Source organism: Sus scrofa, chromosome 9 (genome assembly GCF_054392235.1).
Source record: "Sus scrofa isolate SSC_HxYL_T2T_F1_AM1 chromosome 9, Sscrofa_HxYL_maternal_Yorkshire_Landrace_v2.0, whole genome shotgun sequence".
NCBI lineage: Eukaryota > Metazoa > Chordata > Mammalia > Artiodactyla > Suidae > Sus > Sus scrofa.
In genome coordinates, this window is record NC_139391.1 from 79,856,970 (window position 1) to 79,882,366 (window position 25,397).

A 25,397-nucleotide genomic window follows, 5' to 3' on the forward strand; every position below is an offset into this window, starting at 1 on the left:
CTCCCTTAACACCCTCAGATGGAGCCACTCTTGTCAACAGCTTCATTTCACTTCCAGTTTCTAGAACTGTGAATAAATTTCTGTGTTTAGTCACCTAGTTCATCATACTTTGTTATGGCAGCTCTAAGAAACTGAGACATCGTATTTTCATATGAAAAATCTATTTTTTTAAGTTCTCAAGAATTTATGCTTATGATCTCTAATTTCCTGAATAAATTACAAAATATAAAATAAAAAGGTAGTCAAATTATCCTACTTTATATAGTCCCTGGAAAAGTTACACTAAAGTCACAATTCAAGTATTAAAAATAAGGATCTTCTATTCAGAAAAGGAAACTATGCAGTATATCTAGTTGTAGCAAGAGGTCAAGGATCAGTTGTAAATGTCCAAGTACATTAAAAAATAAAGGATGTAGTTTGTTCCAAGTTGGCCTATAAAATTTTTATCCTGATCCTTCGATTCCCTTTCTTACTGGAAATTCTCCAGTGTCTGAAGTGACCCTGATTTTGGCTTCTGGGAAGACATTCTTATTCATTCCATTTCACTTGAGAGCAAAGAAGGGCCTACCTGAAAGGAGATCTGACCCAGAACTTCTTCGGGGCAGAATAGTGATGAACACAGATGGTAGATCATCCTGAGGGACAATCTTTGGTTATAATTCTGCTTTCTGAAATTTAGGAGTAGAGAACAGTCTCAGAGTTTACAGAGCAGTGTGCTCTCAGAAACCTTATTAGGGGGTGGATTTCATATAGGACACCAAGCAAGCTTTTAGGAGTATTGCCTTAAATGTGTTCTATATGATCAGAGGGTGCCATAAAAAAGAGCATAAAGGAGCAATGGAGAACAGGTTTTTTTTTAAATAACAAAATGTCACATGATTTCTCTATTACTTCTAAGTGTTAAAATATCAAAAAAAAGTGATGTTCAGGAAAAAAAAATTTAGAAAAAATAATGAGGTAGAATAGCACCATGGTGAGATATTTCAAAGCCAAGTTCTGTGCTTTCCAACCTCTGTTCTGCTGCTTCCGGGCTTGATGTAGTTATTACTCTAGGTATAAATTTCTTCATCTGTAAAATTAAGACAATTGTGCCTACTGCAAAGGGTTGCTGGGAAGATTCCATAAGGCAATACATGAAAAGCCTTTAGCTCAGAATGTTGTGCATGTTAAGTGCGTAATAAATAGTTGTTGCATCACCATCATCATCATCAGAGTTCTTTCCAGATTTATTCTTGAAGTAGCTGTATAAATTTTCAGTAGAGTTGATTATAGAGTTGGCCTCATAGGGTCGTGTGGCTCACCCCAATTAAATTAGGCTGAGAAGGAAGATTTCATCTTCTCACATTGACCACTCTGGTACTTAACTTCTCTATCAGGAAAATAAAATTCACTTCAGTATCCTGGTTTGTGAGATAAAGGGGCTGGATTAAATAATTTCTAGGGAGATTTCCAAGCCCTTAATTTATATTTCTAAACAGCTATTATCAATCATAAATCAAACATGTTACATACAGTCTTTAATCATTGTCTTTCCTTCAATGGGTATTTATGTTTTACTGGTTTCTACCCCTTGCATTTCGAAATATGACCTTTAATCTAGTTTGGTGGTCAATGTGTTTTGTGTTTTTTGGTTTTGCCCCAGTTGTGTTCCAAGGTAGCCTCATGGATTTAGCCAGCTTAATATTATCAGTTTTCAGTCTGATGGCTGAACAGTTTCTATACCACTAACGTTCCCTTGGACCAAACGTGTCGGTTTAGCTGCTTTTAAAGAAAAGAAAAACATGATTTTGAAGAACTCTCATCAAGATTGATCACTTTTAAGGCCAGGTGTATGAGCCTCAAAGATTGTGATATAACCTTTATTTTTAATTGTATTTGCTATTGTGTTGATAAAAGCTGTTTGGTTATTGGAATCACTTTGTATTTCCAAGTCCACCTTGGAGGTACAAACTGTAATTCACCTGACACTCTAGCCTTCTAGTGAAATCCATGTTCTCCAACCCACTCTCCCAGGGTCCCAATGCATTTGCTGGCTGTCCAGTGGATGGCATTGATGTTTCAAAGCAGTGGCTTCCATGGGCCCGGAAGTGGAACTTTGAAAAATGAGTAGGGTAGAGTGGGCAAAGTTGAAAGGGAAGCATCAAGGAAAGGTCTGTTTAATGAACCTTAAGAATGATGACAAAAAAATGTTTAAATAATTGTCTTCCTCAATCTTCCCTTCTAGGGGCGAATGTGAACATGAAGACCAACAACCAGGATGAGGAGACACCCTTGCACACAGCTGCCCACTTTGGCCTTGCAGAGCTGGTGGCCTTCTACGTGGAGCACGGGGCTATAGTGGACAGTGTGAATGCCCACATGGAGACCCCCCTGGCTATCGCCACCTACTGGGCCCTCCGCTTTAAAGAGCAGGAGTACAGCAGGGAACATCACCTCATCTGCCGTATGCTGCTGGACTACAAGGCCGAGGTCAATGCCCGGGACGATGACTTTAAATCTCCACTCCACAAGGCAGCCTGGAACTGTGACCACGTGCTCATGCATATGATGCTGGAAGCTGGCGCCGAAGCCAACCTCGTGGATATCAATGGCTGTGCTGCTATCCAGTATGTTCTAAAGGTCACCTCTGTGCGACCTGCTGCCCAGCCTGAGATCTGCTACCAGCTGCTGCTGAACCATGGGGCTGCTCGGATATACCCTCCACAATTCCATAAGGTGAGGCTGTGCCCTTGGGTGCCAAGTGAAGAATTGGGTAGTTAGCAGGATAATGGAGACTCAAATGGTAGCTCAGTCTGAACTGTCCAAGTAACTCAAGCTTGTTTGAGTCTTGAGTCTTTGGGCTAACTGCCTCTGATCCTCAACCTGACCTTCCATTTATACACATAACCACAGCTATCTCATACTAGTCCAAATTTGTTTGAAATCTGAGGCTGAGAGCCAAGAAAAAGAGCAAGAGAGGCAGATATTTTTCCATGCCTTGTGTGAACACTAGTGAACTGGTAGTGGCTTCCTGAGGGACTGAGTGAGAGAGATTAGAAGGCCACTTTAAGTCCACAGGAGAGGTGAATGATGTCACACAGGCTTGCCATCTCTTACGCAGAATGTCTGCTCTAAAGATGATTGAGCCTGCTTTGGAATTAGTTTGTAGATATGAAAGGGCCACTCAGTTTTCTAGTGTAATGAGCACTATCATTGATTAGGAACTAATAATTGTATTTATTATATAATTAATTATATTTATTAAACACACCATTACAAGCATTTTACATTTATTAATTTAATTCATTTAATTCTTTAACAGTCCTATAAGGTAAATAATATCATTAACAATACTGACATGACTAAGACATAGTATCTACCCTCAAGTAGCTTAGAATCTGGTGGAAGAGACAAACACATATAGAGATAACTTTAATATGCTATGGTAGATAAGGTAGAGGAGTAAAGGGTTTTATAGGCACATGGAAGAGAGTGGGTTTTGCATTAGGTTGACGATAGTAACTAATTTGGAAGCCAAAATGCAGTTCACCTTAGATAAAGAAATCAAATGATAATGTACCTAAGATCTCACTCATTCTAAAAAAATTAACACTTAACACCTGAAATTAATACAACATTGTAAGTCAGCTGTACTCCAATAGAATTTTTTAAGTAACTAAGTAAAAATAAAATAAGAAATAAAAAGAATACGTAGCAGAGGAGGTGCTGCTAAGTGTTAGAAGTGTAAACCAGATAACTAATGTAGGGTCCCAGAAAGCTAGTTGAGAGAAGTTTTACTAAATTCCCAGCCAGGTTCTACCCCTTATCTTGGTAGAATGTCAGGGACTGGTCCAAAATCTTGCAGTGTAAGAGTTTGTTGAAAGAAGAGTTCCACTAAAAGAATTTAAGGGGGGTTCACTCAGCAAATTCCAGATGGACAACCCACAGAATGTTGCAATGCAGATATGATAAGTTCAGTGATTCCTGTGATCTCATTAAGGACTTTCCTCTTGGATGTCAGTATTTTAATGCAAGATTAAATAATTTTTTTCCCTTAAAGTTGTGTGTAATATTCATAATGTCCTGGAACTTTGTAAAAATTTTATAGAGAATTTCAAAAGATTATGTTGATTAGGAATAGGGTAATAAATAATAATGTTACAGTAATGTCCTTTGTTGAACTCTAATAGGCTTTATACAGATTATTTCATTTTATTTTTATAATAACTGCTGAGGTAGCCATGGGCATTTTCTTCATTTAAAACGTGATAGCATTAGGATATTTTTCTAAATTCACACAGAGTAAGTGGTCAAGTTCATTCATTTATTAAATATTTACTAAGCACCTACTGTGTGCCAGGAACTAACTGTCCTAGGAGTTGGAGATAGAGCAATTAGCCAAGCAAAGGCCTTCGTGGAAGATACCAGTGAGAAGCAGGAAAACAACAAAACAACAAAAAATAAATATACTCTGATATGTTAGGTGCTATGGAGACAAGTAAAGCAAGGTAAAGAAAATAGGAGAATGTGGCGGGAGTTGGTGTTTATGTATGTGCTGTTTTACAAAGGCTGATTAAGAAATGAGGGTGGCTCAGACCCACAGTGGAAGTGGGAGAAGTAGTGAAGTTTGGGGCATGTTCTGAAGAGGGTGTCCATGGGGTTCCTGATGGATTATTTGTAAACCTGTGAGAAGAGAGGAATCAAGGAAAACTTCAAGGATTTCTGCCCAAGGAACAGAAGGAATGAAGGGGCCATTTCTTGAGGTGGTAACAATGCAGGTGGAGCTGGTTTTGAAGAGAGGATCTATGCTTAAGATGTGCTGCTCATCCAGGTGGAGATGTCAGGTAGGCAGTTTGATATATCCTGGCATTCAGGGAGAGGTCCTGGCCAGCAAAACAAATTTGAGAGTCTTCATCATGCACATTGTATGTAAACTCATGAAGCCAGATGAGATCAACCAGAGCATGAGGGGAGAGAGAGAGAAGAAGTGGTCAGAGGACTGGGCTGTGGGGCACCCCAGCTAGAGTTTGGGGAGATGAAAAGGAACCAGTGAAGGAAACTGTAGAAAGACCTTGAGCTGAGAGGAGAATCAAAATAGAATGTTTTTCTGGAATCCAAGAGGGAACACAAGAAAGAAGATGTGAATCAACTGGGCCAAATATAGGTGTCATTTCAAATAAGATAAGGGCTGAGAAGTTGCCACTGGATTTGACAACAAGAATTTTATTGGGGACCTCGACAAGAGTTATTTTGGTGAAATGTTGGTGAGAAAAGGTTAATTAAAGTGGATTTAAGGGAAAAGGGGGCAAAGGGAAATGAAAACAGTGAAGGGCTTTGAGGCATTTTCTTGTAAGGAAAGAGTAGCTGGAAAGGAATAATGGCTGATAGGAGTGTTCTAGGAAAGCGAGAAAATTTGATGCAGGTGATTACTGAAGTGCCATCTTGATTTGGAGACAGAAGAGATCTAGTGCACAAAGGCAGCTGTCAGTTTTAGTAGCCCAGACAATCCCTCCATCATAGTAGGAGGGAAGATAGCACCTGTGTGCCCGGATGCTGGGATGCTGGTAGATATGTAAACAGGATTTGTACAAGTTCTTTTATGATTGCTTCTGTTTTCTCAGTGAAGAATGAGAAGTGGATGGAGAAGAGGATTGAAGGCTTACAGGCAAAGGTGAAGGTGTGAGATGTTTACCTTGGAGAGTAAATGGACTTGGGAAATGTAATAGAATTGCTGGGTGACTGAAGCCCATAAAAGGTTAACAGTCACATGTTTGATTTGGAATGAGGCCTCTCTGACTCCTGAGCCAAAGCCCTTAGATTTAGTAGTTACCACTGTGTTTTATGATAATACGTAGGAAATGTAATTAAACCTAAAGGATTACAACACAAGAAAAGACCTAAAGAGGTCACTTATTTAATTCTCAAGGCTCTAGGCAAAAATAGTGCTCTTGGTGTCTTTGCAAATCTCCATGAAAGCAGGTTCTATATCGTCCACTTCCTTGAATAGCACTGATTTTGGAATAACACTGAACTCTGCATCCCTTCCACTTTTTCTTCTCTTCGGTGAATTATCCAAACTAACCCTTGACTTCTTATTCCTGACCTAAAATAATTCATATACATCTTAGTAAATCTTTACATCTTTGTGTCAGTTTGTACCTAGGGTTTCTCTTTTTTCCCAAAACAAATTATATATTTCTCCCAAGTTTCTAGCTATTCATTGTTTTTGCCTCTGGAGGTCAAGGTATGTCTGAAAAGGTCAAGTATTATGAATGCTTAAATCTTATATTTTCTCTTTAAATTTTGAGGAAAAACTGCTACCTAAATGACCCAAAAAAAAGTTCGTGAAGCTTATTATTGAAGCTACCTGTTTGATATTAGTTGTTAATTCTCACCTTCCTTACAATTTCCCCATTGCTCAACAAGCTTCAGAATTTTTACATTTTCATGCTAAAGTTTGGTCCAAGGAGTATTTTCGTACTTGAACTGTTATACATTCTGCAATCATAGAAATAAAATCAAATAGTTACATTCTGTGAAAAGTTCAGCAACTTTTATTTAAAGTATGGTGATCTATAGCTTTTAGCTATGAATACCTACTGCTTAGTGTGCATCCATTTTCTGGATTGTATACACTGGTATCTACATTTGGCTAGAACAATAGATACTAACAACCTCTAGAGTGAGTATACAACCCACTATTTTAAATTACATATGAAATTCTTCCTATTTAAAAGTTTCACCTCTCCTTTGCCACTCATAACTCATTTATTCTAGACTTAGCCATGCTATGCATGTCGGAAATAAAGAAGCGCGGATTTTGAGAATCAAACAAATTTGGGTCCTACAACTCACCTGAAAGTGTGATTTTCAATAAAATATTACTTCTTGAGCCTCAGTTTTCTCCCCTATGAATTGGATAGACCCTTATGCCTTGGTAATAATATGCAGACTAAGTCTTTTCACTAGAAAGAAATTAATCTTACTCACAGCACATCACAAATACACTCAGTACCCAAAGGATGGTGCCAAACATTTCCTTATTCTTTCTGAAGTCACTTTTAGTCCTTGGAGTCTTTTCCCAATTCCTCACCCCAACCTTCACTCTGCATCTATAAATCTCTCTCCCTTGGACTATCTCCATCTTTTTTCTCCACCCACATCTTACTAGAGTGGCCATTATTCATAGTGGGGCTTGTAGAAGACAAATAATCCATCTCTTTCTAATACAGCTTATTCACAAAGCATAATTTGTGTATATTTATGTTCTAAGGCCACCTTTCTTCCAGACAAAATGACAGAGAAGGACAAAGGGCATGAAGGTGCCAGAGAAACATACTCTGCCACTTTATCCTTGAATAGTAATATCCTTCTCCTAAGGTTGTTTGGTGAATGAAACAAGAGCATATTTAAGACGTGTTTGTTTATTGTTGTTTCTGGTCATGGCTTGCGTTAGACAAATGATGACTGTAACTGTTATTATTACTACATATCTCTTAAGCAGTATAATCAGTGTTCCTGGGCCTGGCTTACTCACAGGGGTCTTTCAACCAGGAGAGACAATGTGTGAGGCTGCCCAGGGACTAAATGTTGTGTTTTATTTTGAAACTCACTGCTGTTTGACTGTGGATAAAACAGGTCTCCATAAGAGTAAGTAAAAGCCTCCCTCTCCATTCCCATGGAAGAGCCACATTAGGGATTGGGCTACTTGCCCTCTCCCAGGAGTGTAGTGGGGTGGAGCCAGTGGGATGGAGCTACAGGTGACTCCAGACCATGGAGAGCGTGCTTGGTCCAGGAGGATTGCTTCCTCCTGGCTGACGGGTGTTTGGAAGCAGCTCCTGCAAGGTTCCGCCTATGGCTCCTGATTTGGAGAGCCAGCACTGGTCAAGCTAGGAGCACACCTGCCTCCCCTTCTAAAGACATTCCCAGGGATGTTCAGGGTCTCACCTCTTCATCCTCATCAATTTTACAGTCAAATTGATCTTCACCAATTAAGAGAGATTTTTTAAAATTCTCGTCCTCAGAGTTCCTGTTGTGGCTCAGTGGGTTAAGGACCTGATGTTGTCTTTGTGAGGATGCAGATTTGATCTCTGGTCTCACTCAGTGGGTTAAGGATCCAGCGTTGCTATGAGCTGTGGCGTAGGTCAAGGATGAGGCTTGGATCCTGCGTTGCAGTGGCTATGGTGCAGGTCGGCAGCTGCCACTCAGATTTGACCCCTAGCCCGGGAACTTCCATATGCTGCAGGTGCGGCCGTTCAAATGAAAAAAAATTCCCATCCTTAAACAATTGCCTCTTCAAAGAAATGCCCTCTGCCAGATTCCTAAAGATTTCTTAGTTACTGCCAAATTTACTTGGGTAGGTCTCCTGTGTAGTAGAATAAAAGCACTTCCTCTGGGACTGGAGATCACAAGCATTTGAAAACCTTACTTTTAGAAAGAAATTCTATCTAAATGTTACCTGTGGAACTGGGGAATGTAACTACACTAAAAGCACTGAGCTTGAGACCTTGCCCCCTGAAGTTCCCCCTCCCCACAACTTATTGTGCAGAAAGTATTGGTATCTCTCCTGGCCTCCTTGTGGCTCTGGGCAGCAGAGCCTCCCTCCCCTCGAACTGTAACCTCTCAAGGTTTGTAGGACAATTATGGCGACAAAATACATTGAAACTGAGATTAGTTGCCTTAAAAAAAAAAAAAAATCACAAAAAACCTGCCAGACTAGGGGACATAGGCCTTTAAATGGAGTTTCTGTTCTGCAAGAAGTCTTGTGAATGTGAGGAAGGTCCCAGGTCTTGTATGCAAGGCAGTTCACTGAGAGATAAAGTGAGAAGGGGTAGGAGTAAGGGGCTAAGAACCCTGGCTATAAGTTCTGGCTTGGCCGTTTAACTTGCTGTGTGATTTGGAAGTCCTTTAACCTCTCAGATCCATTTTCCTCATCTGAAAAATGAAGGTTAAAAAAAAAAAATCAACTTTTCAAGATTGTCTGCGGGGTGAGTAAGGCTTGTAAACCATTGAGCCCAGGAGGTGCTCAACAAGATTGTTTCCTTTCCTTTTCCTCCCAAAATGTACTCTCAGTCCATTGCAGAAATCCGTCTTCCTAGCTTTACTTTGGCAGCTTCACTTGCCTATGGAATAGTATACAGTTGTGTGTTCCAAGGAACACTCTTTCATACTTACCATCCTCTTACCCAGTTCTGTTTTGCTTCTCAGAGTTTCTCTGGTTTGTCCATATGCTAAAAAGATTTAGGATGCAGTCGGCTACTGGTGGATGGCTGGTATTCTAAGTATTTTTGTTGCTACTCATTATAGACTGTGTAAGAGAACTGGCCCCCTTCCAAGAGAAAACTAAAGAAACACTATTCAATTTACTATGCAAATACTTCAAAGTGATTTAGAACAACGTCTCCACAGCTCGACTTTCCAAAGAGAAAGTCATCTTTACGACAAGTAAATGACTGACTCATTTATCCAGAACATAAAGTGATTTTTTCTCTTGATGATGGGGAAATCAGTTTCCTTATTTACAGGGAACAAGGTCAGAGCTGAAGATGCTGTCTTCCAAATACAAAGCCAATTTGTAGAGGGTGTATTTCACTGAAAGCCAATGTATAAATTACATAAGGGGAAAAAAAGAATTATAGGGTCTGTGATTGCTTTCTAGGGTACAAAAGGACATTTGATTTTTTTTCTTTTGGCATAATTCAGAAGGAAGTGACACCCCAGGGAGCCAAGATTGGGTTTTCTTGTAGGGCAAGAAAGACATTTTTCTAGGGAAGGGAAAGGTACATGAGCATTTGGGGAAGGTAAAGATGATTTCTGCCGTTGAAAGTTCTGTTGTATATGAAGCCAGGGTATAGGCAGTTTCTTTGATCATTAAGTACCTTTCTGCACACAAATACATCAATGAAAGGGCAGAGATAGCTTTAGAATTTCTCTGCTGAAGTGGCTTACAGGTGATACTTGTATTGGAAGTGTGGCAGAAAGATTTATCTTGAATCCATTTTCTAATTTTTGCTTTTAGGAGTCAGATGATGAGGGAGAAGAGTCTTAAGTTCTTTCCAATTGCTACCTATTGGCTTCCATCCAACTGCACCTCCATGAAGGGATATTTTATTATTTGTAATTGTGGGCTTTACATTCCTTATATTAGCAAAACATAATAAATTTATGTGCATATACACACACAGTTGTTTTTCAGAATGCCTGGTGTTAAACATTTTGCAGTACACCATTGACCCAAACCTCTATTCAGTAGAGCCCCCTCTGATTGGTCTGTTAGTTGAGGTTGACAGGCAGCTGGTAAGGCCATGCCTTCTGATGCCAAGCCATATGATCATCTCAACAGATGCAGAAAAAGCTTTTGATAAAAGTCAATATCCATTTGTGATAAAAACTCTCCAGAAAGAGGGCATAGAGGGAACACCTCTCAACATAATAAAGGCCATGTACGTGCAACCCAGTGCTAACATCATACGCAACAGTGAAAAGCTGAAAGCATTTCCTCTAAGATCAGTAACAAGGCAAGGATGCCCCCTCTTGCCACTTTTTTTCAGCATAGTTTTGGAAGTCCTAGCCACAGCAGTCAGAAAAGGAAAAAGAAATAAAAGGAATCCAAATCAGAAATGAAGAACTAAAACTATCACTGTTTGCGGATGACATGGTACTATACATAAACAATCCTAAAGATGCCACCAGAAAACTACTAGACCTCATCAATGAATTTGGTAAAGTTGTAGGATACAGAATAAATATGCAGAAATCTATTGCATTTCTGTACATAAACAATGAAGTGTCAAAAAGAGAAATTAAGGAAACAATCCTGTTTACCATTGCATCCAAAAAAAAAAAAAAAAATCTTGAAATAAACCTACCTAAGGGGGCGGAAGACCTGTATTCCAAAAGCCATAAGACAATGATGAAAGAAATTGAAGATGACACATAGGGAAAGATTTACCATGCTTTTGTATTGGAAGAATCAATATTGTTAAACTTACAACACCACCCAAAGCAATCCACAGATTCAATACAGTCCCTATCAAATCACCAATGGCATTTTTCACAGAACTAGAACAAAAAATTTTTTTAATTTGTATGGAAACACAAAAGACTCTGAATAGCCAAAGCAATCTTGAGAAAGAAAAATGGAACTGGAGGAATCAGGCTTTCTGACTTCAGACTACACTGCAAAGCTGCAGTCATCATAATGGTATGTATGGTACTGGCACAAATCAGAAATATAGATTAATGGAATAGGATAGAAAACCCAGAAATAAATCTCATGGACTTATGGTCAATTAATCTATGACAGAGGAGATAAGAATATACAGTGGAGAAAATTCAGTCTCTTCAATAAGTGGTGCCAGGAAAAGCGGACAGCTACATGCAAAAAATGAAATGGAACATTTTCTAACACCATATACAAAAATAAACCCAAAATAGATTAAAGACCCAAATGTAAGACCACATACTATAAAACTCTTGAAGGAAAACATAGGCAGAACATTTTTTGACATAAATCACAGCTATTTTTTTTGATCCTTCTTTTACAGGAAATAAAAGCAAAAATAAACAAATGGAAAAACCTTTTATTTCTGCAGTCCCCACCGTGATAACCATGATTCATTTCACCATATTTTGTTGTTCCTGATTTTCATTGGCTCTGCACTGTTGGAGCTGGGGGATTTTTGTTGTTTCATTTGTTTATTTTCGGCCACACCCACAGCACATGGAAGTTCCCAGATCAGGGATTGAAAACATGCCGCCCTTGTGACCTGCGCCACAGCTGTGACAATGCTGGATCCTTAATTTACTGTGCCAAATAGGAATTCCCAGGGTTTTTATGTCCTATGTTAGAGGAGAATTGTCATTTCCCTTGATTCATGTTTTTGTAAAGAAAATTCTGCTAAAATCAACCCCCCACCAACCTCTCTCCCAAACCTTTTCTGCTCCCACTTAGCCAATTGAGATTGATAAGTTAGGAGAAAAAACTTGGTTTGCTCTTTTAACTTTGCACCTAGGGGATACCTGAATTCTTGGCTCTTCTGTGTGATAAGCTTCCAGAAACAAGTTCTGTCTTCCAGGGAGAGACCTGCAGTTTGGGGGTGTAAATTTAATTTTGAGGTAGAGTGGTAGGAATCTTTATGGGGCCCCATAACTAAACATATTATTTGTAGTTAATTTTATTAGTAACGAAAAAGATATTCTGATCTCCATTTTTTGGTCATCTTCATTTCATTTTTTGATGGGTTCTAAATTCAGGAGGGAAAGTTATTTATTGGGCTCATAAAACTCAGTATGCTATGATGCCATAGGTGTTAAAGATAAGGATGGATCAGTCCTAGTTACAACTGTGCATCTGTCCTCTAGTTCCCACAATCTGGTCCTTAGCTGTTTTAGTCCATCCAGTCTGGTCACCTGGCCTCTTGTCAAATCTGGTGGTGTTTAATGTCTTCATTGCTCTGATCTTCATGACCCTGCTAATAATCATCTTTGAATGCTGTCCTCATTTGGTATCTTTCACTCTGATCTGTCTGGTCTACTTTTTTTTTTTTTCTTTTGTCTTTTTTGGCTGTCCCACTGTACAGGGAGTTCCTGGGCCAGGGATCAGATCCAAGCCACTCTTTTGACCTAAGCTGCAATTGCGGTAATGCCAGATCTTCAACCCATGGTGCTGGGCTGGGGAATCTAACCACTGCTCCCAAGATGCTGCCCATCCCCTTGTGCCACAGTGGGAACTCCCATCTGGTTTCCTTTTGACTTTGGGGGTCACACAGACCTGAGTTTGAATCCTAGCTCTGTCATTTCCTAGCTAAGTACCCTTAAGTGTAAATTCTCTCAGCCTTTGATTTTAAATCTGTAAAGTGAAGATAATTTTAGATCTCTAACTTAATAGGGTTGTTGGAAGATTGAACAAGCTAAACAAACAAAGATTTAACGTAGGCCCTGGCACATGATAAGTCTTCAAAAAAATGGGAACTATAGCTTCTTTTTCCTTTCTCCTGCCTATTAGGATTCTTCAAGTTTCAGATCATGGTCCCCTACCTTTTCCGTTTATATGGTATTAGAGCCTGATAGAACCTAACCAGCACGTTCTTTGATGGTGGACAAAATTCCCTCTCCATCTTTTCATTGGAGCATCCATCTTGCACATTTTTGTCTGACATTGGGACATGACATGGGAAATATCCTCCTGCCCATTATTTGACCATCTTCAAATTAGTATGCCCTTCCCATTTCCTTATTTATATCAGTGGCACCCGTATTTGTACTTGATCTCAGGTTTCCAAGTTGCATTTTTAGAGTTCCCTGGTGCCTAGCAGTTATCCAGCATGGTCACTGCTGTGGCTTGGGTTCAGCCCTAGCCTGGGAATTTCTGCACACTACATCCAAAAAAAAAGTTGTATTCTTTACTTCTAATTATCTGATTAGTCATCAAATCCTACTTATTCTTCCTCACAGGTTCATTTACCCTTCCTTCTCATGACTAACAGTGAAGCTTGCTGAAAAGCCATTTGGTGCTTTCCTATTGAGCCTCCTTTTGGCTCTCTGCCCTTTACATCCTTTTTTTCTCCTTTGTGTTTTGGCTTATGGTGCTCAATGGACACTGATAATCATTAAGTTAGTCTCTTATTATGTACTGGCTTATGTTGCTCTTGAACTCTTTGAAATATCTCTGTCTTTTCTCTTCAACCAGGTTGTAAATTTGAAGGCCAAAAATAGGTCATATACTCAGAATTACTGTCATAGCACTAAATGCAATGCTCAGTAAAGGCTTCCTAATGGAATGAATTGACTGAATATAACCCTTTCTTGTTAAGAATACGTAATAACTTTCTATTGCCTATTACCCAAGCTCTTCAGATTGGCTTTCTGGGTGTACTGTCAGCTGGCTCAATCTTATCTGCTCTTAACTTTAGCTGTTTCCTGACATGCACCCTTCATTCAGGTGACTTTGTCTCTCTCTCTCTCTCACACACACACACACACACACACACACACACACACACACACACATGATATTAAGATGATCATCTTTCTGTCTTAGTTTTGCCTGAACTTCTAAGACATTAGGTACTTACCATTCCTTGTTGAAAAAGGTGATGCTAGGAGTTCCCGTCGTGGCTCAGTGGTTAACGAATCCAGCTAGGAACCATGAGGTTGCAGGTTTAATCCCTGGCCTTGCTCAGTGGATTAAGGATCCAGCGTTGCCGTGAGCTGTGGTGTAGGTCCCAGGCGCGGCTCAGATCTGGCGTTGCTGTAGCTCTGGTGTAGGCCAGCGGCTACAGCTCTGATTAGACCCCTAGCCTGGGAACCTCCATATGCCACAGGAGTGACCCTAGAAAAGGCAAAAAGACAAAAAAAAAAAAAAAGAAAGAAAAAAAGAAAAAGAAAAATTTGATGCTAGATCACCTATAAAGGACTTATAAAGTAGGTGGGGAAAAACAGTTTTGTGATCTTTTGCCCAACAACAGGAGGTGGAGTTCCAGAAGGATCAGGAAATTAGAAGGAAAACTTCCTTGGAACAAATTGTTTAAGTCTAGAGGCATGCCTCCATTCTAGTGGTAAGCATGGGGAGCTTCCTCCTCGTCCCACATCCAATGAGAGGGGCTTTAAGAGGACTCCACAGAGAGCTTTATATATATTCCTTGAAGTTTCCAGAAAAAAAATGGAATTGACGTGTAATTCATGTTGAGAAAATTGAAAGGAGCTTGTCTGTGGCTGGAGCTGCTTGTCTGATAGCAAAGGATAGAAAGACAACTAAATTGGGAATCAAGAGTGCTTTCAGAGATGAGATTAAGATGGCGGAGTAGAAGGACTGGAGCTCGCTTTCTCTCATGAAAACAACAAAATTACAACAAACTGCTAAACAACCTCCAACAAAATAGACTGGAAACTACTGAAGTTATCCTACTCCAAAAGACAATTTTGGAGGTCACATTGAAATTGTAGGAGGGGTGATTACACAATATAAGCAACCCCATTCCTGCTGGGTGTGTGGTCCATAGACTGGAACATGGCTGTATTGCAGAGGCTCACCCACAGGAGTGAGAGTTCTGGGCCTCATGTCAGGTTCCCATGCCTGGGGATCTGGCATTGGGAAAAGGAGCCCCTGGAGCATTGGCATTGAGGGCCAGCAGGGACTGGGCACAGGAGTACCACAGGACTAGGGAAAATGGAGATTTCACTCGTGAAAGGAACACACAGGCCTTTGTGTGCATTGGGTCCCAGGGCAAAGCAGAGACTCCATAGGAATCTTTGTCAGACCTGCCTGCAGTTCTTGGAGGACCTCCTGGGAAAACAGGGGTAACTGTGGCTCACTGTGGGGGAAGAACATTGGAGGCAAAGTTCTCAGGAATAATCATCAAGGTGAATCCCCTAGAGGTGGCCATTTTGCAAAAATCTGGACCCACCCCTTGGGTCTGAGAAGCCCCATACCAGACAACAAACTGGGTGGGAACACAGTCCCACCCATCAGCAAACAGGCTGCCTAAAGACTCCCCAGACACACAGATTCCTCTGATCACACCTGGGGCAAAGCCTCACCCACAGAGGGATAAGAATCAGCTCCATCTACCAGTGGGCAGACACCAGTCCTTCCCATAAGGAAGCATGCAGCAAGCCCCCAAACCAACCTCAGCCACAAGGGTAGCAGACATCAGAAACAAGAGAAGCTACAACCCTGTTGTCTGCAAAAGAGAAACTACACTAAAAAACCTATACAAAATGAAAAGGCAGAGAATTATGACTCAGATAAAGGAACAACAACAACAACAAAAAATAAAAACAGAAAAACAGCTAAGTGATCTGGAGGTTACCAACATCCATGAAAAAGACTAGACTAATGATAGTAAAGATGATTCAAAATCTTAGAAATAAACTGGAGACAAAGATTAATAAATTACAAGAAACATTGAACAAAGAAATAGATTTAAAGATTAAGCAAACAGAGATACAACATACAAAATACAATAACTGAAATGAAAAATTCACCAGAAGGAACCAACAGCAGAATACAGGAGGCAAAAGAACGAATGAGTGAGGTGGAAGACAGACTGGTGGAAATCACTGATATGAACAGAAAAGAGAAAAAAGACTGAAAAGAAATGAGGCAGTCCGAGAGAACTCTGGGACAACTTTAAACACAGCAACATCCATATTATAGGGGTGCCAGAAGGAAGAGAGAGAGTAAGGCCAGAGAAAATATTTGAAGAGATAATAACCAAAAACTTCTCTAACATGTGAAAGAAATCACTCACTTAAATCCAGGAAGTACAACAATTACCATATAAAATAAACCCAAGGAGGAACACCCCAAGACACATATTCTCTAGGCTAGATTACATTCTAGGCCACAAATATAGCCTCATTAAATTTAAGAAAATTGAAATCATATCAAGCATCTTTTCTGACTCCATGCTATAGGAATGGAAATCAACAATAAGAATAAAACTGCAAAAAACACAAACACATGGAGACTAGACAACATGCTACTAAACAACCAGTGTATCACTGAGGAAATCAAAGAGGAAATTAAAAAATACCTTGAAGCAAATGACAACAAGGATACAACAGTCCAAAACCTATGGGATGCAGCAAAAGCAGTTCTAAGAAGTTTATAGCAGTACAAGCCTACCTCGGGAAACAAGAAAAATCTCAAATAAACAACCTAACTTTATACTTAAAGCAACTAGAGAAAGAAAAACAGACAAAACCCAAAAGTTAGCTGAAGGAAAGAAATCATAAAGGTCAGAGCAGAAATAAATGAAATAGAAATGAAGAAAACCATGGAAAAGATCAATGAAACTAAAAGCCGGTTCTTTGAAGAGATCAACAAAATTGATAAACCCTTATGCAGACTCATCAAGAAAAAAAGATAGAGAATGCAATAAAATTAGAAATGAGAACGAAGTTACAGTGGACATCACAGAAATACAAAGGATCATAAGAGACTACTACACGTAACTATATGCCAATAAAATGGACAACCTAGAAGAAACGGACAAATTCTGAGAAAAGTACAATCTTCCAAAACTAAACCAAGATGAAAAAGAAAGATGAACTGACCAATCACAAGTAATATAAAAACTTTCAATAAAAAAAAGTCCAGGACCAGATGGCTTCACAGGCCAATTTGATCAAAAATTTAGAGAAGAGTTGACACCTATGCTTCTGAAGCTATTCCAAAAAATTGCAGAGGAATGAGCAATCCCAAATTCATTCTATGAGGCCACCATCACCTTGATACACAAACCAGACAAAGATACCATAAAAAAGAAAACTATATGCCAATATCACTGATGAACATAGATACAAAAATCCTCAACAAAATACTAGTAAGCCAAATCCAGCATTGCATTAAAAGGATCATATAACATGATCAAGTGGGATTTATCCAAGGATTAAAGGATTCTTCAATATCTGTAAATCAGTCAGTGTGACACATCACATTAACAAACTGAAGAATAAAAACCAAATAATCCTCTCAAGAGATGCAGAAAAAGCTCTTGACAAAATCCAACACCCATTTCTGATAAAACCCTCCAGAAGGTGGGCATAGAAGGTACCTACTTCAAAATAATAAAGGCCATATATGACAAACCCACAGCTAATACCATTCTCAGTGGTGAAATGGAGATTCCTCAAAAAACTAAATATAGAATTACCATATGATCCAGCAATCCCACTCCTGGGCATCTATCCAGAGAAAACCATGATTTGAAAAGATGCATGTACCCCAGTGTTCATTGCAGCACTGTATATAATCACCAAGACATGGAAACAACCTAAATGTCCATTGGCAGAGGAGTGGATAAAGAAGATGTGGTATATATACACAATGGAATATTACTCAGTCACTAAAAGGAATTCAGTAGTGGCATTTGCAGCAACATGGATGAATCTAGAAATTATCATGCTAAGTGAAGTTAGCCGACAGTGATACCCACGTATCATATGCTATCAATTATATGTGGAGTCTAAAATAAGGATACAGTGAACTTCTTAGCAGAACAGAAACTGACTCACAGACTTAGAAAAACTTATTGTTACCAAAGGAGACATGTTATGGGTGGAGGGATGTGCTGTGGGTTTGGAAGGGAAATTAGGCTGTGATGATGGTTTTACAACCACAAGTATAATAAAATTCACTGAATTATAAAAAAAGAGTACTTTCACAGACAATGGGATGGAGGTACAGGTTCCTCTGGACCACTTGTGGGTCACCTTGAAGAGCATGGCGTCACTTTGAAATGAAAATAGGCCACACCCAAAGGACTTCCAGAGATAGACCCATCTTGGCAGAAAGAAGCTGGAGATCTTCTGGTGGACACACAAGCTGTTAGGGAGGGGCAGGTGTTGTAAGGGACAAATCCGGAGGATAGACATTGCCCTTATCTAGAGAGTTGGCTATTCCAAATGAGGGGGCGGGGGGGGGGCTTGCTGTAGAATCCACAAAATCTCCCCAAGATGGGAAGAGACCCTCACAAAGGGCACCAACTCTAGGTCATGTTGGTATCAGACAGTTAAGACCATTGCTTCTCCTTTTCTCTTCCCCTCCTTTATCCAAGCCCAGAGCAGCCCAGGAGCAGGTCAGGGGAGAGGGAAGAAAAAGACAACAGTGGGGAAAACTTAGATGCTTTTTCTTATACCAGTCAGTTCCTCATTCTTGATACCAGCTATGTGTCCAATAGTTCCTTTAAATTCTGACACTAACTACCTGGAATTAGCATCAGATTCCATAGGTTAAGGATTCAGTCCCACAAGACCCCCTTTCAGCTATCAGCCACAAATGGGGTACCCAAGCCACTCACATTTCTGCCCAGCTGATTACATATTTGGGGATGCCCACAATTCCCTTCTTGGTCTTATAACTTGCTAAACAACTCACAGAATTCAAGAAAGCACTCTACTTACTAATGCTGGTTTATTATAAAGGATAAAACTTGGGAATAGACCATTAGAAGAGATGCACTAGGCAAGGTATGGGAGGGTGCACAGAGCTTCCATGCCCTTTCAGTGCATGGCACCCTTCCTGCACTTTTATGTGCTCACTGCACCCCTCCCACCTCTCCGAAGCTCTCCAAATCCCATCTTCTAGGGAGTTGCAATAGGAAGACATGACTGATGAAATCATTGGCCATTGGTGATTGAACTAAATCTCCAGCCCTTCTCTCTTTCCCTGGAGATAGGAGACAAGGGGTGTAAAATCTCCAGTCCTCTAATCAAGGATTCAACTTTCCAAAAACCAGCCCACAAAAAGCTCTCTAGGAACCCCATTAAGAGTCATTTCATTAGCATAATTGAAATTATGGAATATTTCTCCCTGTGGTGCAGTGGGTTAAGAAATGTACAACAGTACTTCTGGTTGTTGGGAAAGCATGGATTCAATCCCTGGTCCAGTGAAGTGGGTTAAAGGATCTGGCCTTGCCGTAGCTGTGGCTTGGATTCATTCCCTGGTGCAGGGACTTCCATATGCTGCAAGCGTGGCCATTAAAAATAAAAAAGAGGAGTTGCCATCGTGGCACAGCGGAAACGAATCCGACTAGGAACCATGAGGGTGGTGGTTCGATCCCTGGCCTTGCTCAGTGGGTTAAGGATCTGGCATTTCTTGCTGTGAGCTGTGGTTTAGGTCACAGATGCGCCTCAGATCTGGTGTTACTGTGGCTCTGGCGGAGGCCTGCAGCTACAGCTCCAATTAGACCCCTATCTTGGGAACCTCCATATGCCTTGGGTGCGGCCCTAAAAATACAAAGGACAAAAATAAATAAATAAACAAACAAACAAACAAACAAATAAATAAGAAAGAAAAAGTGGAAAGGGGCTTGGTTTATGGAACTCTGTGTCAGGAACCAGAAGCAAAGACCAAATATATATTTCCTATTATACCACACCCACAACACCTCCTTTCTCACTGCAGTTTGAAGCACTCTCAAGCTACAAGAAGGAGAAACAATTTAAATAAAATTTGGAGTTCCAATTATTCAACTAAAGTGGACATTTTATTACTGAAATGGCATTATTCTTCTATCTAGAATGACTAAGGTATTTTTATTATTAAAAATTAAGTAGAAACAAGTGTGAGTCCTGCCTGAGGTATCATCGTAGGAGTGGAAATGAGTTCCAGGGAGTGGGTTTATGTGAGCAGGGGAGAGGGATGTGATAAAGCTATGTTTTTTTGTACCCCTTGAAGTATCTCTCTTTCAACACAGCTGTTAGGACATTTACTGATGCTGCACATGTAGATAAGTGTAAAAGTGTACACCGGCAGGGATGAATGCAGGCATCCAACCCACACACAGACACACACGGGCGCATACACACGCGCACACACACACACTCACACACACACCTTTCTACCATTTAGGATCCAAAGTTGAACTCGTCTCTAAGAAATCACTCCTGGTTAGCCCAACTCACACAGCTCTTCCTCTTGGGATTTCTATTAATTCCCCTTTTTCAACCTATATCCCCTAACACTTATGTATGTGGACCAACCATACATCTCCATTGCTCTTCGCTTGTTTCATTTATGTGTGTTTGTTTCTCACAGTCAACCTCTCACCAGAAACCAGTATGTTTTACTTTGAGAATATGTCTTTTACATCCCTCCATTATCACTTACTAAAGGCTGCATCATTGATTGCTAAGAGATGTTTAAATTTCATGGTGACATCAAGTTGGTTAGATAGCCAGTTTGGTCTATAGTCAAAGCTAAATCTTTTTGTCTCCTAATGGAAATGCTGGCCACCTCAACTCAGCTTTCCAGTTTTATCTTTTGGTTAGTCAATGAACTGTTGAACAGAGTGGCCTAATGACAAAGATAGCATAATCTTCATGCTATCTTTTATTGCTGATGAAAGTGAAAATACAAATGAGTATGGTTTGGTACATGACACAAGTCCTCTTCAGGCATTGCACTGGGAAGTCATCTTTGGTCAATTTACTCTGGTCAATTTACTCTATAGTTCATTTTACATCATAGTCACCAGTGGGCTTAAATTCTTGGATTACTAACATTTGGCTTTTTGCTAATAAAATTTTCTGTAAAACTGGAAGAGTTTCCCAGGCAGCTGGTGGTGTATTCTGAGACCAGCCTCAGAATTGCTTCAGTTATGGGCCGGACGTGCATTTCATCTGGCTCCCACCTTCTTTGTCATCACCTCTTTTTCACTCATTCCTGAATGATGAAGGAAATTAGTCTGGTGTTGTTAATCCTCTCATCTACCCTCAGGGCTGGCAATGTGTTTGAAAACTCAAAGCTGGAATGAGTCTTCTCAAAAGCATTTCAGGGCTCCAAGGAGCCTTCAAGGTCCATGAAGTCTTGATGTCTCTGTGAGTGGAATGAAAGAATCATACATGTGCATTGAACAAATGAAACTCTCTGGTGTCTCTGCAGGTGATACAGGCTTGCCATTCTTGTCCCAAAGCAATCGAAGTTGTCGTCAATGCATATGAACACATCAGGTGGAACGTAAAATGGAAAAGGGCTATCCCTGATGATGATTTGGAGGTAAAAAAATTCACTTCCTACGGTTTTCACTCTAAAGTACTTTCAGACTGCAATGGAAGTGCAGGAAATTCTAATTAAAAAATGGATTTTGAGACTGCTTTTACGAATTTGAGAATGTTACTTAAATGCAATGAAGCAAAGGGTTATAAAATGCAAATGTGAAAGTAAATACATGTATCAGGTAGGTAGTGCTTGGAGGCATCTTGGGAATTTCTCTGTCAAGGGACAAGGTGAACAATTCTATAAAGGTGACAGTTTTACCTTCTTCCCATCAATTTAGATGAATTAAATAATAACAATAACATTTGGGATTGCTCATATACAATTTTACCAGAAGATTAAATTGTTTTGGGTAGATGATGTCATTCACTTTTAAATATATTGAAGTCTTTAGTAGGCAGGTAACGGAGTACTAAAAACTTTGTGATGAGTCATGCAGAAAGCCATTGGCAAAGCTGAGTCCTCATGCTTCATGTGGACTTTGCTGCCTTTGTGAACCAGCCCTTATCTAGGCTTCTATTCCTGATTTTAGCTGTCACAGGCTGTTCCCAACAAGGGAGAAGTGTTGGTCACAGAGTGCAAAGTTCATTAGTCTTAGAGGCCAGTGGTTTAGGTGCAGTCTTATTCTGGTACTTATTAGCTATCTTAGTCTTAAAAAGTCACCTAACCTGCCTTAGCATCATTATTCATGCTTAATTTTGTCTCACTGTCAGAGACCCTAGAAAGCTGCCATTATGTATAAAGTAGGGACCAAATGCATCACTGCTACTGACATAAACTTTGAGGCTTTTCTGGCTTTAACATGTCTTGCCTTCCTTTTCAGAAATACTGGGATTTTTACCACTCTCTCTTCACTGTATGCAGTAACTCTCCAAGGACTCTCATGCATTTATCGAGATGTGCCATTCGAAGAACATTACACAGCAGATGTCACAGAGTAATTCCTTTGCTTTCCCTCCCATTGTCATTGAAAAAGTACTTGCTTTTAGAGCCAGAGGGAATCATTTATTAAGGCTTATGAGACAGAAGTTCCCAATCCTTAATGTTTAAGTGGACTTGCTGTGTAGATGCAGTTTGCATAAATAAAATGGTACTTGGGTTGATTATAACACCTCTGGGATTTTGAAACACTTGACAAAAACTGTGTCATTAATCCTAGGGTATTATGGTGAGGGGAAATAAGCAAGATTAAGATATTCTCAAAGACAAGAGCATATCCGTAACATAATGACATAGCAATAATAGTATGTATAGTGCTCTTACTAGGTTCCTGATTAATTTTGTAAAAATTTTCATATGTCATCTCATTTGAAATGGGACCCAGGTTTTCCTAAAACCAATTTCATTCTCTCCCTTATCAGTAAGGAATAAGTTTACATTACCGTTCATGTGGCAGAATGCTAGGCTTTGTGATGGGCCTCTTAATCTTGGTGCCCTCTGTCCACTCCCACTTAGCAGGAATTACTGTTGCTAGTTTTGCAAACTCCTATCCCCATGCCAAGCTCCTCAGCTTACTTTAGTGAAGAAACCAAATGAGCTTTGAGTCGAATAGTTAAAACAAAATCTTTGAGTTGAGTTAGAAGCGAAAAACAAAGACCAGTGCACTTGAAAGTCGAAATGGACATTTTAAGACATTCTCACTGAGCCAAAGACTGGAGATGCAAAGATGAGCCCAAAGGGAGGACTCCTGCCCTCCAGGATCTTACCACTTAGACGAGGATCCGGATACACAAGCAGGGAACTGCAGTGTCAGACGTCAGGGGCAAGAGTACAGGTGCAGTTTCATTCTTAGTGCTTGACTTTCAACGTTGTGTTTCTGACATGAAGTGTGGTTTTCTTTGAAGCATGACAAAGAGTGAAGGGATTGTGTGAAATAGAGGGGTCTTCAGCCACTATGAGTATAAATGTACTTGCTGTAAGATTCTCTCCACATCTAGATATTTTTATTTTAGTATGATTTCCTTTGTAGTGATTTTCAAGACTCCTTGGGAAGAATATTGCACACTTGATGGCGCCCACGTATGTGCCAAGAAAGTTTAGGAAAATGTGCACAAGGAAGTGTGTAAGGGGGAAGACAGGTTGATTACTTTGGTTTCTTGGTGTAGTGGGCTGACATAAAGCATTTTAGCAAGAAGGTAAGGAGCACTTTCCTAGACAGTTGGCTGCATAAGGCACATAGAAAGACTTTTGGAAAATGGTAAAAGTTTGAGAAACTTGGAAAGAGAAGTGTGTTAATCAGGTCTGTTAGCAGTTTGCAGAAAGAGAAATGTAGATGATTAACCCCTGGACTTCATGGTTTATGAGGCCAACTTTGCTTTACTTTTTCGTTCTTGCTAATCAGTCTTAGATAAGCTTATTGACTCTTAGCATTGCCTTTTAGAGGTTAGAGCAGAAGTAATTAAGCACAGAGAGGTCTATTTGCTAGTTGTGAGCAGGGTTTTTTTTAATATTTATATGGTTCTCCATCTTGTTTAACTTTAGATACTTGAGTTTCGAGTAGAGATGATGTCAAATATTCCACTAGCCTGCCACCTAGACTGTGCTTTGCATACTGGGATTTGCATACTCCTGGTGCTGTATAGGAAGAATCATAAGTGGATACAATAATCTTTCTGCAGAATCAATTCTACTGATATTTGGGTGAAATACTTCATTCTGTATTATGGGATAGAATACTGTATTTGTATGAACTATTCATATGAAACATGATCTTTCAAAAAAACAGTTTGCTTGCAAGAAATGATATTAGAACACATTCTAGGATGCCAAGCAGAGGTGCTGCCCTCCAGCTTCAAGGATATTCTGACAGAAATAGTCGTGATGCTGTGACTTAGGCATTTAAACCAATGGTGAGGACAAAGGGAGAGGATGTTCCTTGCAAGGGAAAATAACGTCTGCCTGCTGTGCTTAAACATTTTCTGTTAATCTAGCATATAATACATGACTACTTGTTTTGAATTGTTTATTTGTGGCTTTAAAGTTATTTCTCCTCATCTTTGAACTCTCATTCAGAGGACTTAAATAAAGCTCTTTTCTTTCCTTTCATCTTTGTGAGTTATTTGCCCATAAGACTTCTTCCTAATTGACTGCAGAGGTTAGACTGAAGAACTCTACATGATTCATTGCCTTCTTCAACACTGGGAAAGAAAAAGAGAATGAGAAAATGTGCCTGTAAATAAATAACATTTTCTAAAGAAAGTAAAGAGTAAACACAAATAGGGAGTTCCCGTCGTTACTCAGTGATAACGAACCCAACTAGTATCTCTGAGGATGTGGGTTTGATCCTTGGCCTCACTCAGTGGGTTAAGGATCTGGCATTGCTGTGGCTGTGGTGTAAACTGGCAGCTGCAGCTCTGACTCCTAGCCTGGGAACTTCTATACATCACAGATGCAGCCCTAAAAAGACAAAAAAAAAAAAAAAAAAAAAAAAAAAGAGTAAACACAAATAAAACACAGGTTTTTGTTATAGGAACAAGAGTGTTTTTAATAACAATAGAGAAATGGTACTGAATCATACTCTTCTGTCTGTCACCATCTCTGTCTTCCTGGGTTTCTAATTTCTCTTCATTTTCAACCACTCAAGCAACCATTGGCAGGAGCAACAGAGGGAATTATATCCTCCTGATATCTCTGTTACTTTTTGTAAATGATCACTTAATGACTCTAGGGTACATGTGAAGAAGAGTCTTTGATAGGAAGAAAAGACCACCCATCTAGTTTTCTCCCTTCTCAGGAACCAGACACCCTTGAGTTCTATTTTTTAATCATTAGTGTTACATTGCAACTTTCTCCTTCCCTCCTGAACCCAGTGGCTTCTAATAAGGAACACAGCAGTCAAAAGCTGATTGTAAAGATGAGAAAAGTAACAAACCATTTGCACTGGGTTATCAGTGTTAGAAAAAGCAGCTGAGCC

The 25,397-nt window shown here is 39.8% G+C and overlaps 1 protein-coding gene across 34 annotated transcripts in view; it reads left to right on the plus strand.

Moving 5' to 3' along the window:
* Positions 1-25,397, plus strand: part of ASB4 (ankyrin repeat and SOCS box containing 4) — a 431,270-nt gene that overhangs the window by 204,919 nt on the left and 200,954 nt on the right. For 20 of the 34 annotated variants that reach the window (XR_014815842.1, XR_014815843.1, XR_014815845.1 and 17 more), the window contains 3 exons: positions 2,225-2,715; positions 21,371-21,484; positions 22,308-22,421. Coding sequence is in view for 28 of the 34 variants with exons in the window: in XM_084977054.1 (XP_084833180.1) it covers positions 2,225-2,715; positions 21,371-21,484; positions 22,308-22,421 (719 nt within the window). In the remaining 6 variants the exon portion in view is untranslated. Of the gene's footprint in view, positions 1-2,224; positions 2,716-21,370; positions 21,485-22,307; positions 24,530-25,397 lie in introns of those variants that run through there. The other 14 variants (XM_084977063.1, XM_084977064.1, XM_084977070.1 and 11 more) reach the window with 2 other exon arrangements.